The 24,463-nt window shown below is 35.7% G+C and overlaps 1 protein-coding gene across 1 annotated transcript; it reads left to right on the top strand.

Moving 5' to 3' along the window:
* Window positions 1–211: 211 nt before the first annotated feature.
* Window positions 212–1,267, top strand: LOC143593058 (F-box/kelch-repeat protein At3g06240-like). Its single transcript, XM_077072803.1, has one exon. It carries the CDS (start codon window positions 212–214, stop codon window positions 1,265–1,267), a length of 1,056 nt encoding a protein of 351 aa, XP_076928918.1.
* Window positions 1,268–24,463: the final 23,196 nt, after the last annotated feature.

Raw genomic sequence — 24,463 nt, 5'->3', positions numbered from 1 at the left:
TAATTACTTTGAATTATATTATGTCATTTAGTTGGCACCTCCTAATCTAAAATTGTAAAATATACATATGATTATGGTATTATTCATTTATTTACACATATTATAACTAATTGTTTACTAAATATATTTTTGTTATATTTATATTTAATACATTTTACATGTTAAACTAAACATGATTTGTCTTTTTCCAAACGTCATTGTTTAGATCAAAATGATATCTTCCCTTCCGGTTATGGTATTAATGCTGGAGATTATTGCAAAACTCCCTCCAAATGCTGTTGCCCAGTGCAAGACCGTCTGTAAGGAATGGTTAGATTTCATATCAACGCCGATGTTTCTAAAGGCTCACTGTGATTACATGCGAGCATCGAGTGATCAAAAACTCCTCGAGGCAGGTCCACGATCGTGCAAGGCTCGTTCGTTGAATTATAAAGCCGCGAACTATTTATTGGCTACCAACATTAGCATCCCGTTTAATGCTCATCCGGAAAATTTTTTATTTTTAGCTACTTTAGACGGCATGGTATGTGTTTGCCTAATAATTACATGGGAGATGTTTGTTTGGAATCCATTAACAACCGTCTTCAAAAAATTGTCTAACTCCAATTCACAAGGATTCTATAAATATAACAGTGATGCAATCGGCTTTTGTGTTGACTCTTCATTCGATTACAACATTGTACACATAAAACGTAGACGGGGTACTTTGGCCATTTATGTCTATTCAATGCGATTAAGCTCATGGAGGACCGTGCGCTTCCTAAAAAAGCGTGTGTTCCATCATGAAACCTTCAATTGGTCTCCGGGAACTTTATGTGGTGATGGTTTATACTTCACGGTTGCCCAATACTGGCATTTGGGTCAAAAAATGATACTTCGGTTTGACGTAAACACGATAGAATTTTCAGAATTATGCTTTCCGGATGTCTATGGTTATAAAAATTTGGGTGTTTTAGCTGATATAAAATCCGAGCTCCATATGCTTGTTAGTCCTGGATCTAAAGACTTCGGGACTGTAAGTTTGTGGAAGTTACATGACGATGTATGGATAAAGTTATTATCTTATAGTCTTAAAGTGTCTATGAGATTTCCACTGATTACCTCTATCACCTATTACAATTTAGGAGGCTCGTGTCTTGTGATGACGGAGTGGGGACAATTGCTTGAAGTTGATTTGAGGTTCGATGAGCTCGGTTATAAATTTCCTTCCTTTTGTAGCCAATTCAATCACGGTGCAATCTATACCGAGGCTATAGTTTCTCCCTGATTTTAGTCTCGGGCGCTTCTATCATGCATTTGTTACAATGTTTGACTTTATGTTTTTCCGGTCTAATTTACTTTTTCATTTTGTGGAAACTCTATTATGTCGTTTATGTACTTTTATTTGAATGTCATGCATGCTTTACATAAAGACTTTTCTATGTAGTACAAATTTGTATTATTGTTGTTGTTGTTGTTATAAAAATGAAATCAAGGTAACTAGCAAATAAATAATATGACGTAGAGGTTCGTGATGAATTGAGAATGGTATTGTTAAGTTTAGAAAATTAACAATAAAAATTATCTATCAATTCTAAAGATGTAAGAGACATAATTAAATTTTATATACATAAAAGTGTTTTTGCAAAATGTTGCAAAATAGGTAAGCAATGAATTCTGAATTCTAAATGAAGTAGATATAATTGGTCAAATGGTTATAACAAATCATACGACCGTAATCCAAATGTTAAAAGAGTATATAATGGAATATTGTAAATACAATTATGAATGTCCAAATATAAAAGGTTTCAAATTTCGTTATATATATATATATATATAGTGTGTGTGTGTACGCATATATAATATTGACAACTAAAAAACTCATTTATTAAAATGCAATAAAGATTTTTATTTTATATCTTACATTTCTTATATGTGTTTATGTATGTTTTATTGTTAAATACGATTGAAATCTTCATATTTAGTGTTATACTCTTTTGAAATTCATTTCTATTTTTTAATATCAAAGTATTGCATCTTTGTTTTGAAGGTTTAATTGATCATGAATGTGCATACCATTGTTGACTCTTTTTCATCACTCACACAATACGGAGTTTGGTATACCGTGGCTTTTGTTTGGGTCGATTTCATTTTGCCTATAATTGGTGAAAACAAATTGTTGATTGTTTTTCTCGACCAAGCCGTAAGATCATTTTTCATCTATGCTCATGTAGTAAAACTTTATTTTGGATACTAAATATATTTTATTTTTTAGAGACGTCAAATAGCCGCATTCGTACAGGCACCTTTAATGCACTTTTACCGTGACATGAATATGGGCAACGTGTTCGTACTAAATCGTTTCCAAATAGAGAGTTTTGAATACAAAGAGTGGCCAAAACATGAAAACCATTTGTTGCTTGCGGGTGATTTTAAGATTGTATTTAACGAACACACTAAACTTATTAAATTTACAAGCCATGTTCCACGAGGATTCCGTTTGTACCCATTAGTGCCTACTATAAAAATTCTCGCGCACGACAGGAGATATGAAAAAATAATTACCGGTACGTAAAATCACGGTCCTTACGTACGTCTTTCTATTATACACTAATTTTATTATATACATAATATAAAAAAATCTTTATATTGGTTGTGGCTGTCGTTGGAAAAATTATCATGGGTTCACGATCATATGGGACTTATCGTTTTAGTGTGTTTCTTCAAGATGTAACGTAAGTCATTATTCGTATAAAAAAATTATATGTTTTTTGTTTTATATTTACACTATCTTTTGGGTTTCTAATATATTATTATATGTCACAGCGGTCACATAATACAACTATATTTAGACGACACAACACAAATCGATATTATAAAAACTTTTCAAGCAATGTTAAATAAATCTATTGTGTACGTGTCACGGGTCAAGCTAATTCGTTTGCGAGATAGTAAGTTATGCATTTAAATTTTTTTTTTAATTACCTATGTTAATTGTGCCATTTTTATTTGTAATATGATACGTTTTATTTTTTTTATTACTTGTAGGGAATATTTTAAGGTCAACGAATTTAACTACGATCGATTATGAACCAAACATGCCTGAGGCGCGTGATATTAAGATGCTGGGTTCTTCTAATAGTCCGTGTTCGTGTTGAACAAACATTTGATCTCTTTTGCTTACTTTCCATTTTCTTTTAATTAAGACCTTATTATCTTTGTGTTATATTTGTTGTTTATTTTCTTTGTTGACTTCACAATTGAGTTTACTACACCTTGGATATTGTGTTTTTGGTTTTCTCTACTTGTGTGTTTAATTTAAAGCATTTTGTTTCATTTTTATTAATAACAACCGATAGTTGGTTAGAATCAATAAACAAGTATTATATTTACTTCTATTTGTTGTTCAAGTAACTAACAAAATGTAAAAACAATGACTGAATGAATGAATTTTCTTTAATAAAATGAAATAATGAAAGTGTAAATGTACCAAATATCGACGAAGACGGAATTTGCCGTTGATTCAGCCAAACCTTTTTCTTCATGAATTATTGTATATAATTACAATGTGAGTGACTTAGTTTTGATTGATAAATTCTTCAATTGCAGTTGAATCACCAAATACTAACTTGAAACATACCAACATACAAAGTTATCTGGTATTTAAAATTATTTGATACTTCATAATTAATAATTTTTTTTTGTAAAGTAAATGTAATGTTTATTAACTACAATAACTAAAGTGCCTAAAGACATTATCTATACACAATGAGAACAAAAGAAATGTTTTTGGGAAACAAGGTTACTCGTAATGTGTAAAAATTTAAATATGAACAACATTAAGTGATATACTTTCAACAAAATCCAATTTGCATGAATAATAAGATTTGATTTACAGTACCTTATACTTATCAAATTTCAACAAAATACACACACTTAGTTGGTGTTAACAAACATATTTAGGCTATGCTGAGTTCATAAAAGTTAAACTCTGATTACTTTTCATCCATAAGACAAGCCATTTAACTAGATTAGAGACGTTGATTTATTTGCATATCTTTTCCTTTATCAAGAACACATGTATATATAAGTTGTTAGTTGGTGGTTACAAATAATTCGACATATCCATACACTTTCAACTGATATATTGTAACTCAAACAAACATCTGTATAAACTAAAAGGACATTGCATTCCATAAAATTAAATACATGTATTTTCTGTTGTTACTTAATATGTGCATTTACATGTGAAACTTGTTAACTAATACATCGCAAATTAAGCCTAATATTCTGGACTCTTGGTATAGTTCTAATAAGTTTTTATAATAAATCATATTAAATTTGGTTAATCATAAGTTCATAATTTTCCAAAGTATTATCATATAGATTTTTTTATTAATATTAGACTTCTATAGTATGATATTTACCCATAAAAAATTATTTATTCAAAGAAATGTTTTCTCTCTCTCTCTCTCTCTCTCTCTCTATATATATATATATATATATATATATATATAAATCACTAATTTTATTGTAACTAAAATATTTGCATATAACTAAATTTTAGCACAATCTTTAATTCTCTATACACATAATCTTGAACTTATTCTAATGTGGATGACCTTTTTTTGTTTGTTACAGTTATATAGTTTTTACAGTTATATTGGTCTCCATCTAAACTATTCGATTATAAATGTGATATATATATATATGAAATTCTTGCATATATATATATATATATATATATATGTATTTAATATGTATTCACATTTGTATTTTGGTTTGTTATTATTTATAGGCGGGTTATCTCGAGTTTTTTAGTTTTATCTTTGTCCCATCTCAACAGGCTTTTTCATATTTACGTAAAGGTATGATATATATTATTAACGTGGTTTTTTAGAAATGTTGGTTTATGTTGTTAAAACAACTTAATAATTTCAAAATCGAGTGTGAATGTTATTATTTAATTTGCAAGGTATTTCATAAATTTACAATGACCAACGGAGAACCAAAAGATCAGAATGATGCGTCTACCTCAATTGCATCTACTTCCGTCGCAAAACGAAAGGAGTATAATAAGCAATATTATCCTTTTTTTGTTTGTTACAGTTATATAGTTTTTACAGTTATATTGGTTTCTATCTAAACTATTCGATTATAAATGTGATATATATATATATGAAATTCTTGCATATATATATATATATATATATATATGTATGTATTTAATATGTATTCACATTTGTATTTTGGTTTGTTATTATTTATAGGCGGGTTATCTCGAGTTTTTTAGTTTTATCTTTGTCCAATCTCAACAGGCTTTTTCATATTTACGTAAAGGTATGATATATATTATTAACGTGTTTTTTTAGAAATGTTGGTTTATGTTGTTAAAACAACTTAATAATTTCAAAATTGAGTGTGAATGTTATTATTTAATTTGCAAGGTATTTCATAAATTTACAATGACCAACGGAGAACCAAAAGATCAGAATGATGCGTCTACCTCAACTGCATCTACTTCCGTCGCAAAACGAAAGGAGTATAATAAGCAATATTATGCTTCGCGTAAAGAGAATATCAAAGCATCTAAAGTTTGTAATGTCGATGTCAGTCAAAGAGAATCGTTATTATCTTTAATGGGTAATACATCACTAGAGAGGATTCCGTTAGGAACTTTACAAAGTAATGGTACTCAAATGAGACATGATATTGTGTCAAATAGTTCGGCTGAAAAACGGAGACAACGCAATATACGATATAATGATAGACGTAGAGCGAATAGAAACCGTCTATCAAATGCTGGTCCTTCTACACAAACTCCAACCGATGATCAACCATCCATCTGAGATGAGAACATAGAACTGTTGGACTCGGTTTGCCCAAGAGACATATTAAATTGATGGGGCTAGTACGTTATGATCCAAGTCGGGTCATACCCAATAACAAGCAAGACAAACACCGATAATATTCGTTCATATATGATGTGATCATAACAAATGAATATTAACACTTGAGTTATTTGGAAAGGGGTTTCTAAATAAAATGTACTTGTGTAATAAACAAATCATATTGATGATTTATGTTTTATGAAAGAACATTACATAGTGTTAATTAAGTTGGTTAAATAACAATATGTGAATAATAATAACCAAGCATGTCTTTTAACACATAATAGGTTTTATAAGTTATAAGTTATAAACTTATAAAAGTATATATGTATGAATATATATATATATGTTTAAAGTTTTATAAAAGAAAAAGATAATAACTCTTTCAAATGTAATATTATTATATGTTTGAGTGGAGATATGCAAGGTGAGTGGAGACATGCAATGGTTATTATTGGTGGAGAGAAAGATGCCTTTAAATAAAACCAAGTCTTTCTCTTTCATTCTTTCATAACACACATAATTTCCAAGTAAACTTTTCTCTCTTCCTCTCTTGGCTATTTTCATCCAACATAAGAAAAGAAGAAGAAATTTTCAAGTGCAAATCCTAGCTAGAAGTGGTGTGTTGTTGAAGCTTGGGGTATGATAGCTTGAGGAGCTTCCATATTCAAGTTCTTACCTTTCAATCATCATCTCTTTCACCCGGATTTGTCATATTGAAAGGTAGTAGTAACATGCATGGACTTATAGTGACATGCATGTATTTGATAGTGTGTAATTCGTATTTGGATCCGGGTTTGGGTTTTGCATGTTTAAAATTGGTTTTATACATATCATATTAACAAGATTTAAAACTTTTATATCCGCTGCGTTTTTGGTAAAATAGGGATTTTATCACTTTGATAATCTTGTTAAAACCCAAAAATGGTATCAAGAGCCGCTTATACGAATGCATGCTTCATTAGACCCAAAATTTTTCGGGTTTATGGTGGGTTTCACCATTTGGCCGAAACTTTTTGGGGTTTTGGTTACCCCATGGTTTTTCAAGGTTATACTTTACATGCATGTGGTAATCTTGAAAAACCAAGTCATTTGGATGATTGTTTAGTTTGTTTGGACAAAACCCGAAACTTTCGGTTTGCTTAAGCTTTGGCCGAAAGTTTTGAGGCAAAAAGGGGAACCATTTTGGTCTTGTATTATTGCATATTTGGATGTGTAATAGATGTTCATAACCTAGCCATGGCCTTGTGTTTGGTTGAATGATTGTGTTGGTTGTTTGTTCATTCGATTTGGTTGTAATATTTATTTGGGTTTGTAATCTATTTATTCATTCATATGGCTTGTAATAATAAGTAAATTAGATGTATTTTTTTACTAGAAAAGTGTATTAGGATATATTTTGTAAAAGAAGATGCATGGATGGAAGCCCAAATAAAATGATGAAGACCACAACACCGGGAGTAAACACTTGGAGCATATGGATGCGGAATCAAGTGGGAGTTCACCTACACAAGTGCATGTTCTTTTGGGTCCCTTAGGAGAGACTTTTTAACACACTTATCTTCGGTCAACAAGTGTGGTCAATATTAGGAGGCTATGGTTATGAACTTGTGGTTGTGTATATTTTGTGCTTGCATGGTTGATTTACTTATTATTTGCAATATGGTTTGCTTAACAACTTAAAAACAACTAGCATAAAATTGGTTCCTTAGAAATCGTTAGGTAATAAAAATTGGTTTTATTAATAACTAATGATTTCATAATAAAAATGGGTTTTATTAACTGGAACATTGAAAATGGGTTTTTCAACTAAGTACCATACACTTGAATGCATGCAAATGAAAGGTACAATAAATAGTTTTCCAATCTAGAATTTAGAAAACTAAAATCCCTTTTTAAAAACAAGTTAAACACCATCCTTTTATACGACACTTAAGTCACTTGTAGACTTGAAAGTGAGTTAGGATCACCTAAGCACTTTTAAGAAAACTTGTGATCTTAAGGTGATTTTACAAGTACTTTTGGCATTAGGATCACCTAACCACTTGTATGAGTAAACTCACACGTGTGTATAAGTAGGACGACTTGATTTGAAACCATGACTATAGGATCACCTTAACATGGCGTTCAAAGGTGTTGATGGGATTTAACATACCAACTAAACATATGATGTTTAACCGATCCCATAAAACTAGAAGTTGCAAAGGGTTGCAATTGTCAAACGTTGACTACCTTGTTAATTCGAATAGTAGGATAAAGGTCACCTAACTACTATTTGAATGAAACGTTGGGTTCTAGATTTTAATCAATAATTGTCTTGGAGACATTTAAAGGGTATTAAAGATTAAAATTTTATTAATATCGAAAATACTAATTGAACTTTGTTAAAATTCTTTTAGATGGCCGCAAACAACGCACCGAACGCAATTATCCCACAAGGTGCATAATCTATCACTAAGATCCATTCTGGATAAGGATCGTCTAAACTTTAACAACTTCATGGATTGGTATCGAAACTTGAGAATTTTTCTCAAGCAAGAAAAGAAGTCTTAAATTTTAGACGATCCTATTCCCGATGAACCCGATTTCAATAACTTGGATGCCTATGCGGATTGGTTAAAATACACCGAGGATTCGGTGCAAGTTTCTTGCCTCATGTTGGGAACAATGATTCCCGAGATCCAAAAGGATTTCGAGAATCATGGGGCGTACAACATGATAACCCAACTTAAGGAAATGTTCCTTACTCAAGCTCGGGTTGAGCGATTCGAAACGGTTTGAGCGCTTCATGCATGTCATATGGAAGAAACCCAATCTGTTTCATCTTATGTACTTAAGATGAAGAGCCACATTGATCGGCTTGAACGGCTTAACTGTCCCGTCTCAAAAGAGTTAGCCACGGATTTAATCCTAAATGGCTTAACTAAAAGGTTTGAGACATTCGTCATGAACTACAACATGAATGGATGGGACAAAAGCATTGGTGAGCTTCACGCAATGCTTAAAACAGCCGAGGCCGGCATGAATATAAAGGTTTTACCCGTTCTTGCGATCAATGAGGGTGGCTCAAAGAAAAGGCATCACTCGGAACCAAAAGCAAAGGTTGCCGTTGGTAAGGGGCAAGTCAAGAAGGGGTTCAAGGGAAAGGCAAATGCGGAGCCAAAGCCAAAGAAGCTAAAGGTTATCGCTGAGGATCCGTGCTTTGGTTGTGGTGAGATAGGTCATTGGATGAGAAACTGTCCGACCTATCTCAAGGAGTTGAAAGCTAAGAGGGATGCGGGGCAAACCTCAGGTACAACTTTCATGAGTCACATTGATCTTAATATTATTTTTTCTAACACATGGGTATTGGATACCGGATGTGGAACTCACATATGCAATTCATTGCAGGGGTTCAAAAGAAGAAATGAGGTGAAGAAAGGAGATATAAGTCTCTTCATGGGCAATGGAGCAAATGTGACGTCCAAGCCCGAGGAGATTATGTTTTAAAGCTTCCAAATGGTTTGGAAATTGTTTTGAAAAACATTTTATATTCCCCTAGTTTGACTAGGAATATTATCTCTATTTCTGTATTAAGACAATCTGGTTATGACTTTAAGTTTGTTGATAATGGTATTTATGTTTTCATGGATAATGTCTTTTATTTTAAAGCGATGCCGTTTTATGGCATTTATGAATTAATTCATGATGACTCATACATTGATAACTCGTTGTACCAAGTTAACACCAAAAGACTCAAAATGGATTTGAGTAATACTTTTCTTTGGCATTGTCGTCTTGGTCACATAAACAAGAATCGTATTCATACACTTCGAAAGAATGGTCTTTGAAATCAAATGTTGATTCATTTGATGAATGTGAATCTTGTTTATTGGGAAAGATGACCAAAGAACCCTTTAATGGAACAAATGAAAGGGCGAAAGACATTAGGTATCATACATTCAGATGTATGTGGACCTTTTAGGATAATGACAAGAAATGGTGAAAGATACTTCATTACTTTTACCGACGATTATAGTCGTTATGGGTATGTGTTCTTGTTAAGACACAAAAATGAGGCCTTTGAAATGTTCAAAGTCTTCCAAAATGAAGTACAAAATCAACTCAACAAAACAATCAAAGTACTACGTTCCGATAGAGGAGGTGAATACCTCAATGATGCGTTTCTAGAACATCTTAGGAGTTGTGGGATTGTCTCACAACTTACTCCACCTGGAACACCACAACATAATGGTGTGTTCGAAAGGAGGAATCGAACTTTATTGGACATGGTTCGATCCATGATGGCTAGATGCTCATTACCTCTATCATTTTGGGGTTTCGCTGTGATCTCTGCTGCCCGTATTTTAAATATGGCACCAACCAAGAAAGTGGATAGGACACCTTTTGAAATATGGCATGGAAAGGCTCCAAAATTTTCATATTTAAAGGTATGGGGTTGTGAGGCTTATGTTAAGATCTACACCCCTGACAAACTTGAATGTCGATCCACTAAGTGTATATTTGTAGGATATCCCACGGATTTGATGGGATATTATTTCTACAATCCAAGCGAGCATAAAGTGTTTATAGCTCGAAAGGCTAAGTTCTTGGAAAGAAGGTTCTTTATGGAAGGAACTGATAGAACTGTAGAACTCGGAGAGGATCGAGAACTACAAGCCGATACACGTTTGGTTGACACTAGTAATCAACAAGAGGTTGTTGAGGATGATCAAATGGTTGATCAAAACACACAAAACATTCGCAAATCTGGTAGAGTTAGCACCCCACCTGAGAGATATGGATTTTTCATGGATGGATGCTACGTGGTTGATTCGGATGAACCCACCACATACCGAGATGCAATGTCGCAATCTGATTGTGACAAATGGCTAGAAGCCATGAATGTTGAGATGAAATCCATGCATGACAATCAAGTATGGGACTTGGTTGCTCCACCTCTAAATTCCAAGCTGGTTGGAAGTAAGTGGGTTTTCAAGAAGAAAACTGATATGCATGGAAACTTGGATACTTATAAAGCTAAACTTGTAGCAAAGGGTTTCACTCAAACCTAAGGGGTTGATTATGATGAAACTTTCTCGCCCGTGGCGATGCTAAAGTCTATTAGGATATTGTTTGCCATAGCCGCATATTATGACTATGAGATATGGCAAATGGATGTCAAAACTGCTTTTCTAAATGGTCATCTTAATGAAGATGTTTATATGGTTCAGCCTGAAGGTTTTGTCGATCCACAACATCCTAATAAAGTATGCAAGTTGAAGAAATCAATCTATGGATTGAAACAAGCATCTAGAAGTTGGAATCATCGTTTTGATGATGAAGTTAAGAAATTTGGATTCATCAAAAACGCTGATGAAGCTTGTGTGTATAAGAAAGCTAGTGGGAGCATCATAACCTTTCTGGTATTATATGTCGATGATATATTACTGTTTGGAAATGACATTCCAATCTTGGAAGGTGTAAAAGCCTGGCTTGGAAGCTGTTTTTCCATTAAGGATCTTGGTGAAGCCGCCTATATTCTGGGAATAAGGATCTATAGGGATAGATCAAGGCGGTTGATAGGTTTGAATCAAAGTGCATACATAGACAAGATCTTGAAAAGGTTCAAGGTGGAAAACTCTAAGAAAGTTTTGGTACCTATTCAAAGAGGAACGATGTTGAGTGCTTCTCAATGTCCAAGCTCAAAGGATGAGCAAGACAAAATGAGTGGTATCCCATATGCATCTGCTATAGGATCCATCATGTATGCCATGATTTGCACTAGACCGGATGTGTCATGCGCCTTGAGCATGACAAGTCGATACTAACAAAATCCGGGAACTAGCCATTGGATGGCTGTTAAGAGCATATTGAAATACCTTAGAAGGACTAAGGATATGTTTCTAATATATGGCTCTGGTGAGGAGGAACTCGTTGTAAAGGGTTACACTGATGCGAGTTTCCAAACTGATCGAGATGATTCTCGATAACAATCGGGATACGTTTTCGTTCTCAAGGTGGTGTTGTCTCATGGAAGAGTTCAAAACAAGACGTGGTAGCTTTATCCACCACTGAATCTGAATACATCGCCGCCTCCCTGGTAGCTCAAGAAGCTGCATGGATTAGAAAGTTCATTTCCGATCTAGGAGTGGTTCGTACCATTCAGGACCCTCTAGAGATCTTTTGTGACAACGAGGGTGCGATTGCTCAAATCAAGGAACCCCGCGCACATCAAAAGACTAGGCACATTGAGCGGAGATTCAACTACATAAGGGATGAAGTTGAAAAGGGAAAGATATGTATTCGCAAAGTTCACACTGATCAAAACATTGCGGACCCACTCACGAAACTCCTTGAAAGGCCGAAGCATGAGAGTCATACTTGCGCCTTAGGACTTCGATATTCTAGTGATTGGATTTGATCAAAATTTTTATTTGGATATTGGAACAATTTTAATTTAACTCAATCATATGGTTTTGGTTATGGTCATGTTCTTGAGTTATGTTCCATTTTAGTATGTTTAAATCCGTGAATAATTTGAATTATTCTAAACGTCCACAGTCGTTCATATTTGTGGGAACAAATGTGAAAGTAAGACTATTATGAACTCGGATTGGTAGATATTCATGAGGTATGAATATAGCAAAGGGTTGCTGCCAAGGTTCATAGATATTTATGGGATAAATATTGGACTGACCCGCTCTCAATTTTACTGCATGGAATCCTTGGGATTTGTGATCATAAGTAAATTTGAGTAAAGGCGAACTTCATAGTATCCTCCGACCTGAGATACATATTGGGTCTTGATATTCATCGACTATTATGCTTTGACTTAGTTCTTCGCTGCTCTGAAATATGTCAGTAATAAGGCTAAGCTCAAGTATAGTACAAGGTGATAGTGAGAGACGTATGTAGTCAATATGGGATTTGTCCCTCTTATTCGTTGAGAGTTAAATGTCTAAGGCCTGACAAGTTAAATCAACAGAGAATGATCACTCTGTGTCTCTGGATTTAACAAGACATTTGTGGCAAAAGGATAAATGATAGTTTCACCTAAATCATTTTCAAGTATGGGACTTGAAAGGGATGATGTTATTGAATGGCACTTCGTCATACGTATTAGGGGTAGTAAACCGTAGTTAGGCGGTATTTGCTACTTGCATCAATCTTCTATGTATCTTGTGCAAGTGGGAGATTGTTGGACTCGGTCTGCCCAAGAGACATATTAAATTGATGTGGCTAGTACGTTATGATCCAAGTCGGGTCATACCCAATAACAAGCTAGACAAACACCGATAATATTCGTTCATATATGATGTGATCATAACAAATGAATATTAACACTTGAGTTATTTGGAAAAGGGTTTCTAAATAAAATGTACTTGTGTAATAAACAAATCATATGGATGATTTATGTTTTATGAAAGAACATTACATAGTGTTATTTAAGTTGGTTAAATAACAATATGTGAATAATAATAACCAAGCATGTCTCTTAACATATAATAGGTTTTATAAGTTATAAGTTATAAACTTATAAAAGTATATATGTATGGATATATATATATATATATATATATATATATATATATATGTTTAAAGTTTTATAAAAGAAAAAGATAATAACTCTTTCAAATGTAATATTATTATATGTTTGAGTGGAGACATGCAAGGTGAGTGGAGACATGCAATGGTTATTATTGGTGGAGAGAAAGATGCCTTTAAATAAAACCAAGTCTTTCTCTTTCATTCTTTCATAACACACATAATTTCCATGTAAACTTTTCTCTCTTCCTCTCTTGGGTATTTTCATCCAACATAAGAAAGAAAGAAGAAAATTTCAAGTGCAAATCCTAGCTAGAAGTGGTGTGTTGTTGAAGCTTGGGGTATGCTAGCTTGAGGAGCTTCCATATTCAAGTTCTTACCTTTCAATCATCATCTCTTTCACCCGGTTTTGTCATATTGAAAGGTAGTAGTAACATGCATGGACTTATAGTGACATGCATGTATTTGATAGTGTGTAATTCGTATTTGGATCCGGGTTTGGGTTTTGCATGTTTAAAATTGGTTTTATACATATCATATTAACAAGATTTAAAACTTTTATATCCGCTGCGTTTTTGGTAAAATAGGGATTTTATCACTTTGATAATCTTGTTAAAACCCAACAAGAACAAGATCCATATAATTTTGTTTATGATGGTATTCCGAGAGAGCATCTCATCTTAAAAGAACGGAGTCCATGCCCTCATTGTGGAGCGAAACGATTTAAATTTGAATTCCTTACGTTTTGTTGTATGAATGGAAAAACAAAATTAGCAAATTCAGAAATTCCCATTGAATTATACCAACTTTTCACGTCGCAAGATGAAATTGGAGAAATATTTAGGAAAAACATACGTGCTTATAACACGAATTTTTCTTTCGCCTCAATGGGTGTGACACTGGATCGTACATTGGCAAATATGAAAGACGGTGTATATACGTTTCGTGCACATAAAGGAATATATCACAGAGTCGACCAGTTGGTTTCGAGGGATGGAACACCTCGGTACTTATAGTTGTATTTTTATGATCCCGATACCGAGTTAAATCTTAGACTCCAATGGCCAAATCTTGATCGAGATATTACAAAGATCTTGGCACGTGTTCTTTCTACAAACCCATATGCCAAGACATTTCGACGTCTTGCTGAACTTGGACCTCTTGACAACTACAACGTCATTTTGAATGCTTCAGTGGAGCTTGACCAAAGGGTGTACAACCGACCAACCACATCCGAGGTTTAAATAACATTATATTATTTCATGTATTTAAAATAAACTTATAATAACCTGTTTACTTATTTATAATACAACATTATATAGGTTGCTGGTATTTGGGTTGAAGGGAATGACAATATCACTGCATACAAAAGAAGCATTGTTGTGTACGGCAGGTCTGAATATAGTCAAAATATTCAGCCGTACTATGGTTGTTATGATCCATTGTCCTATCCTCTATTTTTCCCTAATGGTGAGTCGGGTTGGCATCCTAACATACCACGCCAAGGTGTATTAATCAGCGAAGTCCTCAATGATCACGACAACATCGACGAAGAGACAGAAGGTACCAATAATCTAACTCTGTTTTCAAAGTGAATATCATAGATAGTATCCTAACGTGTAATTAATTAATTATTTCCTTTTCTAATCTATTCAGCTGCTAACAGACAAGGTAGTAGAACAACTGTAGCTATGCGAGAGTATTACTGTTACAAGTTCCAAATTCGGTCAGCTGAAAATGTACTTCTGTTTGGTGGTAGATTGCTACAACAGTTTGGTGTAGATGTTTATATAAAGCTTGAGACGTCACGCTTACAATTTTGTGAACGAAACCAGGATAAGATAAGAGCTGATTTGTACCAAGGTATTGTGGATTATGTTCACGCTGGTGAGGTTCGTCCGAATAGAGTCGGACAACGGATCGTGTTGCCTGCAAGTTTTATCGGAGGGCCTCGCGACATGCGACGTCGGTTTCTAGATGCTATGAATTTAGTACAAGATGACGGTAAGCCTGATTTATTCCTTACGATGACGTGTAATCCTCAATGACCTGAGATATGTGATAACTTAAAACCTGGTCAAACCGCACAAGAACGTCCAGATCTTGTTTCAAGAGTTTTTCGTGCTAAACTTGAGGATCTTAAGGAACAACTCTTGAAAAAACATCTCCTCGGAGAAGTTAAGGCATACGTTTATGTTATCGAGTTTCAAAAACGTGGTTTGCCACATGCACATTTCCTCCTTATCATGTACCCGCAAGACAAAATTAATAATCCAGACCATTATGATAAGGTCGCGTGTGCTGAAATTCCTGATGTGCGAAGACATCCTAAATTGCATGATCTTGTTGTCAAGCACATGATGCATGGTCCTTGTGGAACTTTACGACCAGACTATCCTTGTATACAAGAGATGCAAGGGAACTCAAAATCCTGTCGTTTTCGCTATCCAAGACAATTTAATGACCAAACAACACAAGGAGAGGACGCATATCCATTATATCAAAGAAGAAACAATGGAATAATGGTGAACGTACGAGGAGAATTTCTTGATAACAGATGGGTTGTCCCGTATAACCCAATGCTTTTGATGATGTTCAACTGCCACATGAATCTCGAGGCTTGCTCAAGTATAAAATCTGTGAAGTATATATTCAAATATGTTTACAAAGGACATGACAATAGGTTATTCAAATCGATCCAGATGAACAAGAGGTTGTTATTAACGAGATCAAGAGATTTCAAGATGCACGCTACGTATCTCCCCCGGAGGCTATATGGCGTATTTTTTCCTTCCCCCTTTCTCAAATCGTTCCCGCTGTATTGACGTTGCAAGTTCATCTACCTAATAAGCAGATGGTCAGGTTTAGAGATGATGATATAATGTCTGAAGTTGTTGATAGGGAAAGAAATAAGAAAACCATGCTAACTACATTTTTTGAGACAAATAGATTGGATGAAATGGCAAGGGAATACTTGTATAAAGATTTTCCAAAAAACTTCACAAGGAATGCGGGATCACGTCGTTGGAATCGTTGTGTATTAAAGCCATAAAGAGGTCGTCTTGTTTCGGCTAATCCGGCTGAAGGAGAAAGGTACTACTTACGCCTACTTTTGTCAAATGTCAAAGGGCCTTCCTCTTTTGAAGATCTTTGCACAGTTAATGGTGTAAAGTATCCGACATTTCAAAGAGCAGTCCTTGAGATAGGCCTAATTGAGAACGATGATTGTTTATCACAATGTCTCACAGAAGCCTCTCTATTTCAATTTCCTAAAGCTCTTAGAGGGTTATTCGCAACAATATTGATTTTTTGTAAACCTGGAGATGTCCGCAAGTTATGGAATGACCACTTTGATTCATTGTCTGAAGATTATCGGTTACATTGTGAAAATATTCATCGAGTTCAAGATATGGTTCTTGCTGACATTAGGGGCTTTTTACAATCTATGGGTACAAGTATAAATCGATTTGATCTTCCAAAGATTACAGAAGATGTTAACTTGCAATATGCAATGCATCGTGAGGTACAAGATGAGTACAGGATAGTTATGGAACCTGAACACTTATCTGCCAGAGATTCACTTAATTTTGACCAAAAGGTCGTGTATGATGAGATCATGACGCACGTGGATAATGATCGTCCAGGTTTGTTCTTTATAGATGGTCCAGGTGGAACAAGGAAAACATTTGTGTACAAAGCCTTGCTTGCTCAAGTTCGTTCACGTGGTATTATTGCTCTTGAGTCACACCCGGTCCATAGGCGGAAACAACCGGTGTGCGACTCATGAAAGGTTTTTCGAGAGCGCGGTTAAGCAACAACTATATGATAAAATACATGAGGATTTCATTCATAATACAAGTTTTTCAAAAATATCCATAAAAAAAGTTTACATATAACATATTGAGATTTCACAGTTATGTCCTGCCGAAGGGAGATATAACCGTGAAAACTCCAAAATATAAAATCCTCATACATGAAATTTCCATAGTTAAACATAAAACCGTAGTGAGACACCGTGACCTCTCCACGTAGCTAAATACCTGAAAGACACGTAAAATAATTTAATCAGTATAAACTGAGTGAGTTCACAAGTTTTGTGACTCGATAAAATGCTTTATAATATAATTCTCATAACGTCATGAATGCAGTATCCATGACTTGCAGTGTAACGTGAATACATGAGTTCGTAACCATTCCTTGACTATATATATACACCATAAAGCCCCACATAACATCCCACGAGTCCACGAGGGAATAAATAAATCGGAAAACTAAGCACCCGTCTTATAAAGTGGCGCGACCACTTACGAGTGGGTTGGTCAGACCAGTATTACTACCCGTAGAGTTCCTCGGCTATAGTTGCCTATAGTTTATGGTTACAATATGTACCGGGGACTTTATGTACCATGAGCGCGCCAAATATCTCATGTACACGCACATTGTAAATCAAGATATACACCATGATAAAACATATTTAAACACGTGTCCCTCGACCCGAAAACAGTTTAAAACATAGTGAAAATAGTGAAAATAGGGGCTGTGAGACTCACCTTAAATGAGGAATAATGTTCCGTTATACTTGGCGAGTTTCCTGTATTATATCGTATACGTATGCACTTCAGTACGTAATATATAACTATTAATACTTAGCCCGATACATACTTATGAGGTGACGGAATATATGTATACTTTTTATACATTAGCGATACGGACGTTAGACAACGTCTTATACTTGTTATGTATATCCGTTATATCCTCTTTATATATATATCCTCCGAGCATTAGGGAATGCTCGATACAAATTATTCGTCGGTAATCATGACGTTCGTGACATGCTTTAGCCTAATAGGTTTTGGTGCTCTCATCGTTAGTCCCCAGGTAGGTAACGGGCCCATCTATGATATATTCGTTTGCCAGCCTAGACAGGACGTCCCGACTACTGGCACCTCCACCCTTCCAGTTACTCGCAATGTCCATCACAAAAACCCGTATTTTATATTTGTTGCACATATATAGGAATATATGTGTATGACTTGTATACTTATTTTGTTATGTATATATTATAAGTATTATTAATATTCTTTTTAAATCTTATAATTATATTACATGCTTTTACCATTATCCTTGACCCATACAATATTGTATATTTACATTTACTTATATATATCTAACACGTATTCCCCGTGTATTCATAGGATTATACGAGTGTATTTATATATATATCTCTTTGTTTTAAAGCCATTATATCCATGTATCCTCCGTGCAAAGGATTGCACTTTTATATATATTTTAGTATCCGATTTCCCGTAGTCGTTTCTCTTATTATTTTTGTTACTTTTATTATTATTATTATTACTATTATTATTACTATTATTATTTTTACTTTTATGATAGTAAAAATATGTATTCTCATACTACACCCGATACGGTTTTTAATACGTTAGTTATATACCCTTTTTAAAGTTTAACATAACCAAGATTCCGTCTTTACATTTATATTATCTTGTTTATTTATAAGTGGGTTTTATTACTCAAGATCTTAAGTAAGTGTTCTATTAACCTTAACCTTCCTTAAACACCCTTTTAACACTTGTAATTTTTACCCAACATGATTTACTCCTCATTATATGTCATTTTAACACACTTCAAGTTTATGTTAATGATTCATCACCTCATTATGTATATGTATCTTAGGCGTAGTCCATGTTTTTCTACTAAACATTACATGGCATTAGTACCTTGGGAATGTCGGTTTTTGAGGCGTTCTTGAGCGGGTTTAAGGCGAGATCCAAGTTCCTTGACGTTAATCACGATGTTGAGGGTCTACATTATGTTTAAATAACATGAAATAGGTGAACTAGGGTCAAGTAAAATGATGAAACCGTGGCTGGACAGAATCTGTGTTTTTCCAGCCACCATAAACTGTTACAACTCGAGTTTTCGGCTTACCTAATGCTGAAATGAAGCCGGAAATGGATGTTCAAAAGGTGGTTCGTGATCCTTGCGAGTTTCCTTGGATTCCTAAACAAGAATCACCCAAAAATACCAAGTGGTTTGTGAGATATGAACAAAAGAAGAGAGGGGGGTACTGCTGGAAAATGCAGTTTCCAGTAGTGACCTTCGAAGGTTCAAAGCTTCTTACCGAGTTTTCCAGGCAGAGATCCGTTCAAGGCTTTCTACCACGGTTTAAGGATTTCTTCTAGCTTTCCAACGATATATAGGGTTCAAGATGTTAATAGAAGAATTATAGAGAAAACAGGTTGCAAAGAGGCGGCTGTGGTGGTGCACTGCTGCTGCCTTCGGCCGAGAGAGGAAGGGGTTGTTTTTGGAGTTAAGTTTCTTGAGTTTGGGTGGTGATTTTTGATCAAGAAAGCTAGAGTATATATAGAGTGGAGGATGGAAACATAATCCCTTAAATTGGGGAATCACAATCCCATGAATTAAGGGTGGCAAATCACTCATTCAAGTGCAATAGTAGTCAAGGCATGGTGTAAATTGTTGTTTATTTGGGAGGGGAATGGGAGGCCGGCTCTTGGAAGGCTTTTTGGAGACTTTTTGGTGGCTTGCAAATTTCCAAGGTCATGATAATGTTGGTGATGATGATAGTTAGATGGATGATGATGAATATGTTAATACATGGATGTATGTAATGGTGTTTTGTCTTGTGTTATAACCGAATGGGAAAAGTTGGGGTTCGGCTTTGGGCTGCAAAGGGAGGGTATTATGGTCATTTAATAAATATATTGGTTGTCCAAATGTAGTGCTAAGTTCAATCTTGGTTCGGGTCTTAAATGGATAGTCGTTAGGACGAGTAGCTTATCGAATGAACGAGTTATGGGAATTATATTGGACTTGGGTATTATGAGCTTCTCTTAATTTATTTGGTCACCTATAAAGTATTATAGATGGTATGGAACCCGGAATTTATTTCGGTTCCCGGTATGATGTATATTTAAATTTAGCCCGGAGTTATATTCGGTTAAATAGTGCTCCATATTGTAATCTTTCATGGATTGTTTAAATTATTATCTTCATATTATTCCAACTAGTATACCTTTAAACACTTCATAGTTTCATATCTTGATCGTCTCACTGTATAATGTGTCATTAATTTGGCCGGTTCGGCGACTATATTCCATTATTTAAACGTTTTTGACGTTTCGGTCCTAATTAGGGAATTAGGACATTATTGGGCAAAGTCTTACCATTACCCATTATATTGGATCATAGGTATATATTTAGCTTGATATGTTTGTCACCTCTGACTATTACTGGGCTGTCTTTATCATATAGCCGTTCTCATCGGCTCTTTATACGATCCTATAGGCATAACGACTGTTCTCGTTCACATTTCAAGTATACTATGGTTTATACCTCATATAAATTATATAAATAATATGTAATTTAAATCAAATATATACATTAGAGTGTGAAAAATTACCGGGTGTCACATTCTCCCCCTGTTGGAAGAATTTCGTCCCGAAATTTGTTGTTAGTTATCCCTTATAGTTGGGTCCGGGAAAAGGTTTGGGTACTTCTTTCGAATTTTATCTTCTCTTTCCCAGAGTCCTCTTTTAGATTTCCACTGTACCTTCACTAACTTAATCCGACTTCTTCGTAGTTTTTGTTCTTTCCAGTCGGTAACGGCTATCGGTTCTTCAACAAAATGTAATTGTTATTCAATATGTACTTCGTCTAGGGGTACGATTAAAGATTCATCGGATAGACACTTTTTAAGGTTCGACACATGGAATGTGTCATGTACCCCGTTAAGTTCTTCAGGTAGCTTCAACTTATAGGCCACGGGACCTATCCTTTCCAGGATCTCAAATGGTCCGGTATATCTTGGGCTGAGCTTGCCCCGCTTTCCAAACCTCGGAACTCCTTTCCATGGCGAGACCTTTAAAAGAACTTTATCTCCCACTTGGAATTCCAAAGGCTTGCGTCTCACATCCGCATAACTTTTCTGTCGATCGCGAGCCGTTTTCAGTCGTTCTTTTATTTGAAATATCTTGTCAGTAGTTTCTTGAATTAGTTCGGGACCCGTCATTTGTCTATCGCCTATTTCCGCCCAGCACAAGGGCGACCTACACTTACGACCATACAAAGCTTCGAACGGTGCAGCCTTTATGCTCGTGTGGTAGCTATTATTATATGAAAATTCCACCAAAGGAAGGTGAACATCCCAGCTACCACCAAAATCAATTGCACACGCTCTTAGCATATCTTCCAATGTTTGTATAGTTCGCTCGCTTTGGCCGTCAGTCTGGTGATGGTAGGCGGTACTCATATCTAATCGCGTGCCCAAAGCTTTTTGTAACGACTTCCAAAAATGAGACGTAAATCGACTGTCGTGGTCGGAAATAATCGAGACTGGGACTCCATGTCTTGACGCGATCTCTTTTGTATATAGTCTAGCTAACCGCTCCATCTTATCCGTTTCTTTGATAGCTAAGAAATGCGCGGATTTGGTTAGCCGGTCGACTATCACCCATATGGTGTCATAACCACCTGGAGTCCTAGGTAACTTCGTAATGAAATCCATCGAGATTTGTTCCCATTTCCACATGGGAATCTCGGGCTGTTGTAATAATCCGGATGGTTTCTGATATTCCGCCTTGACTGTTGCGCAAGTTAAACATTTTCCCACATAATTTGCTATATCACCCTTAAGATTAGGCCACCAATAGTATCCCTTTACATCTTTATACATTTTATCTGCACCGGGGTGCACGGAATACTTCGTCTTGTGGGCTTCATCAAGTATTCTTTCACGTAATCCTCCCTTGAGAGGAACCCATATTCGGTTGACAAAGTACATGGTACCGTCTTCTTTGGATTCTAAGTTGTCAACCATACCACGGAGACCCTCATCTTTGATATTATCAGGTTTCAAAGCTTCTTGTTGGGCTTCGTGGATAAGGGTGGTGAGGTTCGTACTTATAGTTAGCCCTAAGACTTTAACACGTGATGTCTTCACCCTTTCTTTCCTGCTTAAAGCGTCTGCTACAACGTTCGCCTTTCCAGGGTGGTACTTGATTACACAATCATAATCATTCAATAATTCAACCCACCGTCGTTGTCTCATGTTTAATTCTTTTTGATCAAATATATGTTGTAGGCTTTTATGATCGGTGTAGATTGTGCAATGGGTGCCGTATAAGTAATGACGCCATATCTTAAGTGCAAACACCACTGCGCCCAATTCCAAATCGTGAGTGGTGTAATTTTTCTCGTGCACTTTGAGTTGTCGTGACGCATACTCGATGACTTGATTTCTTTGCATAAGGACACAACCAAGTCCTTGATGCGAAGCATCGCAATAAACTACGAAGTCATCTATCCCTTCTGGTAAGGCTAGAATAGGTGCACTGCAAAGTTTCTGTTTTAGCAACTGGAACGCCTTTTCTTGTTTATCTCCCCAATTAAACGACTTATCTTTCTGTGTGAGCGCAGTAAGGGGTTGTGCTATCTTCGAGAAATTTTCAATAAACCGTCGATAGTAGCCTGCCAGACTTAAAAATTGTCGTATTTCCGTCGGCGTCTTCGGCACTTCCCAGTTTTTAATGGCATCTACTTTTGAAGGGTCAACATGAATTCCCTTCTCGTTGACGACATGGCCTAAAAAGTGTACTTCTCTTAGCCAAAAATCACACTTTGAAAACTTTGCATACAACTTCTCCTTTCTCAACAATTCTAAAATCAATCGAAGGTGTTGCTCGTGCTCTTCTTCGGTTCGGGAATAAATTGATATGTCATCTATAAACACTATCACAAACTTGTCAAGGTAAGGTTTGCACACTCGATTCATTAAGTCCATGAACACGGCAGGTGCGTTCGTTAGCCCAAAAGGCATGACTAGAAATTCATAATGACCATACCTCGTTCGGAATACAGTCTTTGGTACATCGTCCTCGTGTATCTTCAGCTGATGGTACCCGGATCGTAGATCTATCTTGGAATACAAACTAGATCCCTGTAATTGGTCAAACAAATCATCAATCCTCGGTAAAGGGTACCGATTTTTGATGGTCAGCTTGTTAAGTTCCCTGTAATCAATACACATACGGAACGAACCATCTTTCTTCTTGACAAATAGTACCGGGGCTCCCCAAGGTGAGTAGCTCGGGCGTATGAAACCCTTGTCTAGTAGCTCCTGTAATTGATTCGATAGTTCTCGCATTTCCGAGGGAGCTAATCGATAAGGTGCTCGCGCTACTGGTGCAGCTCCTGGTACTAGATCGATTCGAAACTCCACTTGTCTTTGAGGTGGTAACCCTGGTAGATCTTCTGGAAAGACATCGGGGAAATCTCTTACTATAGGTATACTTTCTATCTTCCTTTCTTCATCCTTCTTCTCCACCACGTGGGCTGAGAAAGCTTGACACTTCTTTCGCAAGCACTTTCGTGCTTTCATACACGAAATTAACTTCATCACAGTGCCACGTCTTTCTCCTTGAATAGTCAGCGTTTCACCACTTGCCAAGAGTATGTGGATTTGCTTGTCATAACAATTAACTTCAGCATGGTTCTTTGCTAACCCATCCATGCCTAAAACGACATCAAAACTTCCTAAATCTATCGGCAACAGATCTACGTTAAATTCATGTTCTCCCATCACTAGTACGCAACTTTCCACTATATCGTCTGATCGTAACTGTTTGCCATTAGCTAATTCTATAGTATAGGGCGTTGCTAATTTACTAGGTGCTAAACCAAGTAGGTCTTTAAATTCAGTGGATATAAAACTTAAATCCGCACCAGTATCAAATAACACAGACGCATAGTGGTTGTTAAGTAGGAACGTACCAGTGACGACATTTGGGTCTTCCTTAGCTTCACCCGCCCCGATAACAAAAGCCCTAGCTTGAGCTGTATTCTTCATCTGCGGATAGTTCTTGATAAAATGACCCGTATTTCCGCACCAATAACAAGCTCGTGGTGTCGTTTTCCCCGGTTCTTGCTTCACAACTACTGCACCATTCTTAATTCTACACTTAGCTTCCACATGCCCTCTCTTGTGACAATGCTTACACACAATACTTGAGCAGTCACCAACATGATAA

Source organism: Bidens hawaiensis, unplaced genomic scaffold (assembly GCF_021521415.1).
Source record: "Bidens hawaiensis isolate Kalapana, Puna unplaced genomic scaffold, B.hawaiensis_p1.1 tig00041637_1, whole genome shotgun sequence".
In the NCBI taxonomy this organism is placed as follows: Eukaryota; Viridiplantae; Streptophyta; class Magnoliopsida; order Asterales; family Asteraceae; genus Bidens; species Bidens hawaiensis.
Note: the sequence above shows the minus strand (reverse complement) of the source record. Positions and strands in the feature narration are given on the sequence as shown.